The 13,577-nt window shown below is 38.5% G+C and overlaps 1 protein-coding gene and 1 long non-coding RNA gene across 6 annotated transcripts in view; one reads left to right on the forward strand and one right to left on the reverse strand.

Annotated features, from left to right (window-relative positions):
* Positions 1 to 12,702, reverse strand: part of LOC123505087 — a 33,877-nt gene extending 21,175 nt beyond the window's left edge. For both annotated transcript variants that reach the window (XR_006675045.1, XR_006675046.1), the window contains exon 1: positions 12,568 to 12,702. This is a non-coding gene — a long non-coding RNA (uncharacterized LOC123505087). The remainder of the gene's footprint in view (positions 1 to 12,567) is intronic.
* LOC123505085 lies at positions 183 to 11,723 on the forward strand. 4 transcript variants are annotated; one of them, XM_045256136.1, is made up of 7 exons: positions 183 to 316; positions 3,872 to 4,249; positions 4,703 to 4,908; positions 5,603 to 5,780; positions 6,135 to 6,241; positions 7,746 to 7,842; positions 10,421 to 11,723. In XM_045256136.1, exons 1-6 carry the CDS (start codon positions 244 to 246, stop codon positions 7,779 to 7,781), a joined length of 978 nt encoding a protein of 325 aa, XP_045112071.1. In that variant the 5' UTR covers positions 183 to 243; the 3' UTR covers positions 7,782 to 7,842; positions 10,421 to 11,723. The 4 variants fall into 4 exon arrangements, with proteins under 4 accessions (XP_045112071.1, XP_045112073.1, XP_045112070.1 ...); XM_045256138.1 differs by lacking the exon at positions 10,421 to 11,723 and adding an exon at positions 8,197 to 8,368; XM_045256135.1 differs by lacking the exon at positions 10,421 to 11,723 and adding an exon at positions 8,194 to 8,366.
* Positions 12,703 to 13,577: the final 875 nt, after the last annotated feature.

Genomic DNA, 13,577 nt, shown 5'->3' on the forward strand with positions numbered 1-13,577 from the left:
GCTATATTTGAATTACTAATATTTTAGAATACACAAACAAAATAGTTATCATGATTTTTTTTTAAATGACAGCACAAATAGTACTGATAAAACGAGGTGGTCTCTGACTTCCGTATGATAAAACGACTGATTAGATTAAGTTGCCAGTAAAAGTCCGTAGACGTCAGTTTGATATTGTTTGGAGTGTTGACTGGACACCAGACTTGCTGCACCGCCAGGAAAGAATATATTTTGGTTTCCAAGATGTTGTTCCCCACTGGAGTGTTGTTTTTTGGTCTGCTGCCGTTCAGCCAGCTGGCCGTAGACACTAGCGACCGTGAGTGAAAGAGAGGGCGGGAGGGGTGTGATGGTGGGGGTAATATGAATTGCGTCTCACTCTAATTGTTAGCTTTTAGCTGATATATCATTGCCCTTGGTATTTATGGTAACGTTGCGTATTCATTTATTTTTTTTCCATATGATATGGTGCACAGTTTTACATAAGGTAATATTTCCCACCCTTTAAACCACTCATGCATTCGAAGAATTAGTGTCTCCCAATCTTCTTACATTAATCTTGTTTCCTACTTCCTTCAGTAACCTCATGTCTATTTCTTGCTTCATCCACTAATAAGTGAATAGACCATCGCCGATGTCAAGTGGGGCCGTATCAACAAAGATTCTTAGATTTTGTCTTAATATGTCTCTTGTCTCTTAAGGAGTCTTAAATCTGGGACCGTATTGATAAAGAATCTTAACTATGGAATTTGTTAGATGAAATTTTCTTTTAGTTTCCATCTTAACCTCCTGGGTCTGTCTTGAAATTGCTCTTAGATTTAAGTGACCTTCGGAGGTGGTGTATCTTTATGAGTTACGTTAAAACCACTTAAAACAAAGATGGCAGACAGCCATACCCAGCCGTCTCAAGATTTATCAGCCTCGCAGGGATGTTCTCAGTGAGCTGAATGACTCTGAGTTACTGAAAAGGTACAGACTGGCTCGGGCACGAGTACTTTTTGCAACCGACCTGATGAGAGATGCCTTGGAGAACTCCACAGGAAGGAGTGCTGCGCTGACGCCAGAAATGAAGGTGGTTATTACCTTAAATTATTTAGCTACCGGGAAAATGCAGCAGTGCAGCAGTGATGATCTTGGGCCTTCCTAGCCAGCCATCAGCAATGTTATCTCTGCCACCCTTGACCCTCTGATACGGCCTGCAACAATGATAAAATTTGTCAAGCAAGCTCCACTGGCACTGCGTTTGCATCCATGACGGCGGCGAATAATCGGGTGAGCGTCAGTAAGAGAGGGAAAGACGGGTGTTCTTCAAAATTGACGGGACTAGTGGTAAACAATGAAAAAAATAATTGCGTCTTACATGGGATCTACGTTATCAATAAAATTCAATGAAATCATGCACTGAAATCCCTGAAAATAAACCTACATCATTATTCTTTTTATTTGACGAAAAAAACTATCAAAAACGGCATAAAACCACGAAATCAATACTTGTTAAATTTCACTGGTTTGATCTTACACCACTTCATACTATCATTTAAAAATTCTACATCTAGACTCATACTGAGACACAGCTTTAAGGCTCCTTAAGATATAAGATGTACATACATCTAAGATGAAATCTAAGTCTTAACCTTGGTCTAGATATGTTGGGAGGAAATATTAAGTCACAGTATGAAGTGGTGTAGGAATAAAACAGTAAAATCTTGTATTTCTTAATTTCAAGTTAATACTGCAATCTTTTTACATTTTTTTGATTAAATAACAAAGATAATAATTTATCATTCATTTTGTAAGGATATGAGCTCATAAATATGAATATATGTATAAGTAGATTCCATCAAGCGCAAGCCGCATGTATTTTGTCTCAGTGTTTACAACCTTTAGCCTTGAGCCAAGCTGCCCCACTCTCCCCATTAAGTAGCGCCTCATTCCTAACCCTTATTTCGTTGGTTCAAAAAGAGATGACGACCCGTAAGGCTGAAAGGGCCAATACAAGGAACAGGTGGCGGCTCGTAGCTAAAAATTAGTGGGGGTGCTGCTCTTAAAAAATCTTACCCCTTGTTTTGATATTTTATAAAAGAGAACACACATGTATAAGAAAACTCATTCAGAAACTTGATAGTATCCTAAAAGAAGAAAATCAATTTTTTTTATTACTATAATCTAAATTGTCACAGGTCAATCTCGATCCATTCATTCAAAAAATAAATCAATTCTTGTTTTAATTTGTGCGAAAATATGAATGACTTTCTCCTTGGCACACCGTTATTTTTTTCTTTAAGCACAACACACTCGGAGTAAAAAATAAATAGCACCTTTCACCAGCGCGCCAAGGTACAGTGTTCCCTCTCCCTCACAGCTCTGCGTGCAGCTTCCTGTGTACACATGTGCAAAGCAGCCAAACTCCACGCCGCTGGAACTGCGATGTGCGCAGTTCCATACAAAGATTTTTATATATACTCTTTTTTTAACCGAGGGATTGCTACTGACATTAAACTTAAGGATTATAAATAATATATTGTACAAGTATAAAGAAAGAACTAAAGAAAAATAATTTTCATCGATAATATCAAGTGGAAATAAGGAATGCTGCAGTTCCACAGTGCCTATGTAAGAGCCGTCACTGCAGGAAACCCAGCTAGACCCATGGCAAGACTTTCCTTTCTCATACAGTAATTATTATGAAGAAACATAGTTTGATTGGCTTCACCATTCACCAGCATGAAAATAAAAATGCTGCATGGGGCTCTGTTACATAGAAGGTAAGTGAAACACGCCAAAAATAGAACACCGGAAGACTCAAGGGAAATAATTGCTGGAGAGCTGTATTCCATATTGGCTAAATAACACTGTATTTAATGCTTTCATTAGTAGCGTCAACACACCAATTCTTCCAGTGCGTCTCTCTAAGCTCTCCCCGGCTCTCCCGCCAAGTCTGCCACATATGACATTCCTGCAGGTGTAGTCTATCATATCAAGAAGTTTTTCACTCATGTCACCTAGAACATTATTAAGGTTGGTGAATCTTGAGGAGGCAGGATTAGGGTCATTGGCTGTCGGCCATCTTTATTAAACTGGTGTCAACGTAAATCTTAAAGGTAATCCACCTCCGGACGTGCCTTAAATCTAAGACCAATTCTAAGATCACTTCAGGAGGTTAAGATAAAAATCAAGATAAAAGTTCGCTAAAAATAAATTTCCATATTTAAGATTCTTTGATAATACCGCTCCGGATGCTTACTAGTTGTTACTACGCAGTCAGATATTCCTCTCCAACCTTCCTCTTAACACAGCAACTGACAAATTGATTAATAACTTGAAGCAAATCACGTTATACTTGATAGCATCAGCGATATTTTTGTATATAAAAGTAGATATTACAGCATCAGACTAACAATGAACTAAGTAGATTATAATACACACACACACACACACACACACACACACACACACACACACACACACACACACACACACCGCGTAGTGTAGTGGTTAGCAAGCTCGCCTCACAAGCGAGAGGCCCGGGTTCGGGTCCCGGCGCGGCGAGGCAAATGGGCAAGCCTCTTAATGTGTAGCCCCTGTTCACCTAGCAGTAAATAGGTACGGGATGTAACTCGAGGGGTTGTGGCCTCGCTTTCCCGGTGTGTGGAGTGTGTTGTGGTCTCAGTCCTATCCGAAGATCGGTCTATGAGCTCTGAGCTCGCTCCGTAATGGGGAAGACTGGCTGGGTGACCAGCAGACGACCGAGGTGAATTACACACACACACACACACACACACACACACACACACACACACACACACACACATTGATACAATTCTTTACTTTTTATATAATTAACTTTTTTTTACGATGTGGGAATTCTTTTCAGAATGTACCGTTGTGGAAGGGAAGGATTTTCACACATCCATGAACGCCGATGTCTTGAGTTACATCACACCCGATAGTCCTCTATATATACATTTATCATTTCAAAATCATGATTACTTTTATCATCGAGATATTTTAGAGACGAACAACCATCACACCACGCATTACAAAACTCGAAAAAATACACACTCCAACATTACTTATTCGTTGCCCATCGTCATCCCCGAGGGCTGGAACAGGCTGAAGGTGAGGGCCATAGACAAAAAAATAACTTTGCAGTGGACCAACGGGAATGACGAAGTGTCCTTACTCGCCCTGACTCTGGATTTGCTGCTTGCTAAAGTCTTCCTTCGGGGCAATTTTGCAGTCTGTTCTGGAGGTAACTGTGCAGTCTGGAAGTGAGTTTTACGTGTGTGTGTGTGTGTGTGTGTGTGTGTGTGTGTGTGTGTGTGTGTGTGTGTGTGTGTGTGTGTGTGTGTGTGTGTGTGCGATGGCAAAAGTCACTCAAGGACTTTCATTACAATGTTTAAAGGAAACAAATGTCGTAATCTTATGTACTGTATAATGCAGAAAAATATTAAAACAATATTTTTCCAATAATTTTGAAAAAAAAAAAAATCCAAGAATTTTACCTTATTTTAGCCTCCTTATTTCTTCAAAGAGTATGGTAGAAGATTTCTTTATAATTTGTCTATCATTATCTTTTTGTAGCGCGTTCGCTACTTTCAACCGGCAAATAGATGATTAACATTACATCTTACACAAGTAATCAAGAAAAGTAAGACTCGGAAAAAAAGAAGAGATCAGAATTTAGATTTTTTTCTTCTCACAGATTCGCCTGAATGGGATGTGAAGGAAAGCAATGTGACTATTCAACTCCAACCACTGCAAAGCAATCAGTTGCTGGAGGTGACAGGGAATGGCAGCTTGATTGTAGATCACAAGACTTCGCCTGAGTCTCGAAAAGAATTCGCCAACACTACTCTCAGAATAAAAACTTGGCAGAAAGACTCGCACTCTATAATCAACATCAATGAAGTAAGATTTCTTTTCTTCACTACTCGATGTGGACAGTGAAAAATTTCTCCTCCATTCTTTGTAAGAATGTACTCACTAGATGCAAGATGTAAACATGGAATCAGAGATGATAAATGACAAATAACAAATACGAATTCACTTAGATGGGAAAGAATAAAATAAGAAGGGAAAGATTATTAAAATGAAATCTAAATGTAAACAATAAACCGACCTGAGTGAATACTACTAGAGCAAAAAAAAAAAAAAAAATCTATATGGATGTTGAAGAGCAAAGCAGGAGCTGAACGTGATTTGTTGCATGACGTAATGGAAGATGCAGGTGCTTTTATACTGAGCAAAATTTTAGTACTATTTGCAAAACACAAATTTACTCGACACCGACAGTGTGATGAAGAACCCATTTGCGGACTCACAAGAAAGGGTACATGAAACACACACACACACACACACACACACACACACACACACACACTTCTTCATTGTTCAGAGAGAGAGAGAGAGAGAGAGAGAGAGAGAGAGAGAGAGAGAGAGAGAGAGAGAGAGAGAGAGAGAGAGAGAGAGAGAGAGAGAGAGAGAGAGAGAGAGAGAGAGAGAGAGAGAGAGAGAGAGAGAGAGAGAGAGAGAGAGAGAGCATGAACACCAATGGAAAGTGAAAGCTGAAGACGATATTAAGACGCCACTTATTCTCTCATAGAAAGATGAAGGCGACCAAGGGACTAACATGACCAATAAAATACCAAGGCCCCACCTGACTGTGAGAAGTAAGGGGGGTGTGACTCACCTCCGCCTGTACCTGTCTGATGGTGTTAACTGTGAAAATGAGTCAGATATACTCCAAGGCTTTAATACCGTAGTGACATACATCACAATTGGTGAGTTTTCATTTTATCCAACGATTTTGTCACAGATGTGAGAACATTCCGCTACAGTAATTACATGGGTGTTGATTATAAGTAGGAGAAAAACGATTGATGAAGTGAAATATTTAAGAATATGGTGTCTGAATAGCGATACGATAAAAGCTATAGATAGCATTGATTAGATAAAGGTCAAAGCCATGACAATGAGAAGCACACGAAGTGTGACACAATGATTAAATGAAATGAACAACAAGCACAACTTCTAGTGATTGATCAACAGGATCTACATGCGGCGGATAAATGTTATACACATTAACTTCATTCCCTGACTATACAAATTTATACTAACTGATTTATTTTTTTCAGTATCCGGTATTGCTTTAATGTGCACTTGCGTCTTTAATATTGTGGTATATTCCTCGGCGAAAATGACTGAAAGACAGACTGGCCAAAACCGAAAGGAAGATCATCAGGTTTGTAAGACTATGCTATTCACTGAAAGGAAAATTATAGCATTAATCTACCTTTTTCAGTTACCTATGATTAACTCTAAATTATACAAGTTTTTTCAACACTAAGTATATGCTACATTTGTACTATACTTTGTAGACTGAACGTGATTACAACTAATTAATTTTTCCGAATCTACATTCAGGTTTCTAGACATTTCTTCTACCGATCCATCGATTAAGCATGATGAATAACATATTACTTCATTTAAGTGTGGCACACAGATCACGACAAAGCCAATATGAGCTTGCCTATATAATGGATACCAGCAGGGTGTGGCTGGCGCAATGGAAGCACACACAACTACTATTCCATAGTCCTGTGTTCGAGCTCCACTTAGGCTCAAGTTTTTCCGTTGTCAGACGTTAGGGGGTCGATTGGCTGCTTGAGTCAGCCAACAGGTCTTCCTGCTCAGGTGGTCCTAACCTGGTCTAGGCTCAGGTCTCACGTAGGTGAAGGGCGGCGCTGGACTGTACGTAACTTAAGTGTTTGCACTGTCATTTAGATTTTTAATTTTCATAATACTTAGTTCATGTTTTTTCTTTATCTTCTATAGTGAAGTACGTTTTACTTAATTGTTTCTTTTTTTTTCGACATCTTTGTCCCAGTGCAAGAAAAGAAAACAAACCGACACGAAAACGTTACAGAAATGCAGTTTTGTGTCTGTGTGAGTGTGTGTAATTCACTGTTTGATCTGCTGCAGTCTCTGACGAGACAGCCAGACGTTACCCTACGGAACGAGCTCAGAGCTCATTATTTTCGATTTTCGGATAGGCCTGAGACCAGGCACACACCACACACCGGGACAACAAGGTCATAACTCCTCGATTTACATCCCGTACCTACTCACTGCTAGGTGAACAGGGGCTACACGTGAAAGGAGACACACCCAAATATCTCCACCCGGCCGGGGAATCGAACCCCAGTCCTCTGGCTTGTGAAGCCAGCGCTCTAACCAATGAGCTACTGGGCCGTGTGTGTGTGTGTGTGTGTGTGTGTGAGAGAGAGAGAGAGAGAGAGAGAGAGAGAGAGAGAGAGAGAGAGAGAGAGAGAGAGAGAGAGAGAGAGAGAGAGAGAGAGAGAGTCATTTCACGGAATGATAAGTGAGAGTATGTCAGCGAAGCTTGTCCGTTTCCTTAAGACCGGTCAGTATTTTTTCTTCTTTAATTTTAAGTAAGAGAGGATAACTAGCGTAGCAAAAATATAAAGAAAAATGGCCCACTCCCACTCAGTTGCTAGTCTCTTTACAGAGCCAATAGAATTAGTCGAAGGACAGGGACAAATATCTTGATATAAAGGTAATGGCAATATTGACTGTAGTGAGTGTAGTAGTAGGTGGAAATTTATCAGTGATGAAAATAAATTATAAAAACTGACAGCGGTGACTAATATGAACGTATTTTTTTTGTAATACCAGGTTATATTTTGATAATCGTTTTTTTCTAATTTGCAACACTTTTTCTGCAGAAACTCGGCCTTTCCTTACGTAGATTGCTTGGGTAAGTCTATCAAAAATAGATCCACGTCAACATAGAAACTATGAAGGCAACGAACACAGGCAACGGTGAGATCTGTTAACGATTTATATTACGTCTGAGTGTGTGTTTGTGACTGTGTGTGTGTGTGTGTGTGTGTGTGTGTGTGTGTGTGTGTGTGTGTGTGTGTGTGTGTGTGTGTGTGTGTGTGTGTGTGTGTGTGTGTGTGTGTGAGAGAGAGAGAGAGAGAGAGAGAGAGAGAGAGAGAGAGAGAGAGAGAGAGAGAGAGAGAGAGAGGGAGAGAGAGAGAGAGGAGAGAGAGAGAGAGAGGGAGAAATTTGCTTAATGCACTGACACCTAAATAAAAAAAAAAAAAAAAAAAAATTCTCAATTCAACGGAATAGAACACCTGATTTACATATAAAAATATTTTCTTCCAGAAGATACGAACTGCACGTAACCCATAGACTACAGAATACAGATGTACCGATGGATCGATATCGGAATCGGCGGTATCGGCCCTTTTTTTTTGGTATCGGTATCGGCTTATTTTATGCCGATACTTCCGATACCTAAAAGGAATTTACTACTTAGTGATATATTCGATATAAGATATTGATGATACCAAATTAATATAATACGGCGTATTAAGTTTCCGTGGTGATTACCGTATGTCATAGAATACTGTTTTCTGTGGTAATAAGCCACAACCTCTAAATTGGACGTGTATGAAACGCGTATAGGCTGAACTCCGGCATCCTGTCACACGGTCTGTCATGAGTCACCACGCATTCTCACTGTCTCTCAGTCAGACGCTGCTCCTCCACCCACACAAAGTTCACACAGGTGAAAAGCTTATGTTTTTGAACTATAATCTAAGAATGTCAAACTTCAGATATTGAGAATCCAACAAAATGATTTGGTATATATATATATATATATATATATATATATATATATATATATATATATATATATATATATATATATATATATATATATATATATATATATATATATATATATATATATATATATATATATATATATATATATATATATATATATATATAGTTAGGCATTTTGCATTATTGTAAATAACAGCATATTCTTATTTGATTTATAATTAACAGTGGTAGTGGTAGCCTTTTCCAAGATATCATACTGGAATAGGTGGAAGCTCGAATTATATATGTATATTAATTTTAATGCAAGTTTAATTTTTGAGTTAACCTAAGGATGTAAAAATTCCATAACTAAGAAAGTAATGATTCTGTTTTGTAATCATGTGCATTGTGTATAATTTGTTGCATATTAATTATTTAAGATCATAGCAATACACTAGAAATTTAGAATAAACTAAACTTTTTCTATTTAATTGAAAAGATTAGGTGAAAGCTCATTTTCTGAATTGGTCTACTAATGTCTAATGAATTAATATCAAAGGATGTCAGATTTAATTAAAGAGAAACATACACAACAAAATGAGTTTCTTTTGCTATTAATTTGTGTCTGTTTTACAATTTTAATAATTTAAAAAATATTTTTGATCGCCAAAATATCATCAATAAAATTAATAATGAAAATGTACAAGGCCAAATGGTCGCTAAAGGAGTAAGAAGTAAGAATTTAAAATAACTGACAAGAATCAGAAGACTGAGAAGATATTCATTCCAATTACTGAGTAATTTACCTTTGCAAGTGACTTCAAAAAGCTTCTAGAATTGCTCCTATTTCACAAACGTTCTCAGAAGGACTCACAGCATCCCCCAAAACAAAGCCTCCCATCTGATAACGCTCGCCGTCCACCAACTCATCCTGGTGTCCAGTGCAGTAATCAGTATACGTAGTAGTATCGGTATCGGTGGTATCGGTATCGGTAGTAGTATCGGTATCGGCCCAATTAGGTGGTATCGGTATCGGAATCGGCCAAAATTTGGTATCGGTACATCTCTACTACAGAATGACGAAACGACAGCAAGTAGTGGACACCTTGCACCTGTTGCATCGCTGCGAGTGCCGTGCCTCCCACCAGATAGTTTTGTGTCATGAGGTTTTGCAGCTGCTGATAGACTGCGAGAGTTATATATATGTCTGCACTAACAGAGTGCAGACAAGTCTTCAAAACATTGTGGTGTTAGGCGTTTTCAGTAGCGGCGCGGCTGGGGGCAAACGGAGTCAAACGGAGGCAAGTTTTCGCAAACGCGAGCAAACGCCTTTCCAAAGCGTTTGCTCTCGTTTGGCAAACGCTTTTTAGCCAATCAGCGTGGAGCAACCCCATCAACCTCATGGAATGAGATCAAGAAGGAGTTACACTTCGAATAAAACTGAATAGTTAGATGTATGTTAGGCCATAGAAGTGGGTACTGTAGATGTAGATTTACGTTTACATATTGTGCGGCATACTGGAGAGAACCGATATGAAAAATACGGCGTGAAATAAATTAAGGAGCTGGTGGTAGCTGGTGACATGTCGCATCTATCCGTCCTTCTTGTGGGTGTTGTCCGATTCCATACTTCTAGTCGTGACTTCGATACAATAATGGAGTTACTTTTCTATTATTAGGTGAAAAAATGATAATATTTTTGCAAATCCTTATATCATAAAGTAATGAATGATGGTAAAATAGATTATCTGCTAATTATTGACGTAATTCAATTATATAGGTGTCAGAAAACCGCAGCCATACATCTACAATGGAACACCTTCAAAACAAGCCCGCGTAGATCAAACCACTTCCAGGACTGAAGACCTCTTGTTTTTGATGAGTATTGCGCTGCTCGGCCCTCGGCATATACAAATGATGAAACACTGGTGACCTATAATACTCCCCATCAAGGAATAAATCTCCAAACTCTTCCACTTTGCTGCTGTGTTTACGTCTTGACCACAGTGCTGGAGCAGGGGACTGATGTGTACGATAACTTCTCCCAGGGATACGGTCGTCTGGCACCACCGACGTCCGACGGTGTCCTCAGCACTGTCCTGTTCAGCGTGAAGTCAAAAATGTTTGGCCTTGCGGTGACGCTACTGAAAACGCCTTTACGTGCATGGTTTAATGGAGTAACACTTCAGAAACGCAGTAATAGGCAAGCGTACTTAAGTCGAGACAAACTCAAGATACTAATACTTCATTATGTCCCTCTGATGATGAGAACAAATACGAAGACGTAGCAAATTTCAGTTTCACCTTAACGTATAAAAAACACAAGTAGTTTGTATCGTTATAGAACAATGCGTGTATTCAATCTGTACACTAAAAAGATTTTTATTTGCAGTTAGTCTATCAGTAAAGCTTCAGCTGAACCACATATTATCGTGGAAGCAGATAACCATGACCACCACAGTATTAGGGGAAACTCTCTTTGCATAGTTAACTCAAGACCACACCAAATGATTCCTTTCTGAGTGAGTGACTGTCAACAAATGGTATTAGATAGGATGATATTCAATAAATGATGTTACCTAGATAGCATGACCTTGCAAGGTACAGATGTTCATAGTATACTGTATGTCCAAATAATTTCATGATGATAGCTTCTAAACTGATTCTGCTTTGGAATGATTGCAATTCAACTTTTCTCATGCAAACATGCACTGTTGCTCGCTTGAAATTTGTTTAGTGCAATGCAACTATCTAAAGTATTGAATCTCATTGGATATGTATCACACAGACACGAACAAATTAACAATACCTAGCATTAATTAAACATTAAAATATTATCCATTAACTCTAGTTAGTACTCACGCAGATAATTTTAATTATTTTCACTTGTCACCGAGCTGTGTCCCTAAGGAAATGAAAAATTCCAAGGTGAAAAAAAACATAAGTAAATAAATAATTAAGTAAATAAGTAAATGAGCGTGACAAAATGTAGTCTATTTTGCAAAATTTGCTGTACTTTTTCTTCATAAATGTACTAATATACTTTTCTTTCAATTATTGTTATGATATGAAACACCAGAAAACCTTGCACACAAAACGCTTGACTTAAAAAATGAATGATTGAGCCATAATTTGTAAAAAAACACGAAATCTGTTCAAATGTACAACTTCTCTCTCTTATCTCACAGGGTGTCATTGGTACCACTTACATGAAAACGATATACACATAACTCAAAATAAATAGCTGAGAAACAGTGACAATTTTAAATTTGTTGCAATTCTTCTGTCATATCACTATTTTCTAAATGACTTCAGTATTGACCAATTCAAGAGATGCTAAGTATGTAGGCTAGCCCGAATAATTTCAATAGATTTCAAGTGACCAGTGACAAGTTGGCAAAAACTATCATTTATGAAAGTAGTGAAGACAGCACCGAGTTGGTGGTTGAGTGAGTGGTGGTATACGAGGAGTCCAGGATTGGTTTCTGATATGAAACTGCTGGTGCATAATAGTGCCAATCAACATATTTGGTAAGTAAAGTGTTCCCGAAATCCCTGCACTATGCGGAAAGATGTTCTAACAGCTGTGTACTGTCACTGGATCCTGCTAGGGCAGTGCAGTGCCAAGGAAGCAGGGGTGCCACACCTGCCGCCGCCGCCACCAACACTTAAAACCAATTTCCGTTTTGCTAGGCATCAAAGCTTGCCATTTTGAGCACTATATGCTTAATCTAATAAGAATGAAGCAGCTCAATATCTGTATGATATATTCTTACTAAACGCCAAACCAATGAAATGAATTGTTACGTGTGTGATGTTTGGCATCTTTAGTTTCCCTGCTCAGCAGCGTCACCGGGGACACAACAGACCTCTCATCACACAAGAAGAAATATACCTACTTACACATTCAAATATTATTCAACTTACTTGCTGGGGGGTTGGGAATATGCTTAAGGTGAAAACTCAGCAGTCCCGTTTCACAATGACCACGAGTAGTGCTGGAGAAGGCAGGAAATCCAACGCACGTCCACCCACACCACTCTCCTCCACTGACTGTAGCGGCGAGCGTGATGGCAGGGCTTCGGTTCCTTGTCTCGAAGCCGTTCAGTCCTAAACCTTCTAATACTGGGACGCATTTTTGCTTTGAGTTTTGTGTATAATTAGACGATTTACATAAGGAAAGGTCTATGGAGATCAGAAGATTATTGCCATAGTCTATTTTGATTCTCCACATGAATTTCTGAAGCGGTATAAAAGCACCAACAAGTCAGCAGAATGAATATGGAAATGCGTCCTGGTACTGAAGGGATAAAGTTGTATCCTTGGCGAAATGTGCAATGCATAATATATTGAAAGGACGATTTTGGTTTTACTTGAGATTTGTCCTTATATTGATCCTCGAATTTGAAAATAAATAAGTAAATAAGTAGATAAATAAATAAAAAAAAGAAGACATTAGATTATATACCCGAATTGTTTGCGTGTGGTGAACCTTCTGATTGACTAACTATACTGAATGTCTGAAACTCAACGAAATAGCTACACACTACTACTAATAATAATTCTCTTAACCCCTTCAGTACCATGGTGCGTTACCTTATTCATTTTGTTTACTATTTGGTGATTTCATACTGCTTTAGAAACTCATGGGGTTAGAATAATGAAGACTGTGGCCATTAAACTTCTGACTTTTATAGACCCTTCCTAATCTCAATTAAATATTCTAATTGTACACAAATCTGTAGGCTAAAATGTGTCCCAATACTGAAGGGGTTAAAGCTATGGTAGATACAAAGCCAACAAACCAACTAATAGTTAAATGACAGTGCGGAAGAATTGTAAACACACAACAGTAGATCATAAAGTGTATCGCAAACAGTGCTGATCGCGACACGTATGAAGAACAATGTGACAAGACAGGCAATAAACAGTAACGC

Source organism: Portunus trituberculatus, chromosome 17 (assembly GCF_017591435.1).
Source record: "Portunus trituberculatus isolate SZX2019 chromosome 17, ASM1759143v1, whole genome shotgun sequence".
Classification (NCBI taxonomy): Eukaryota; Metazoa; Arthropoda; class Malacostraca; order Decapoda; family Portunidae; genus Portunus; species Portunus trituberculatus.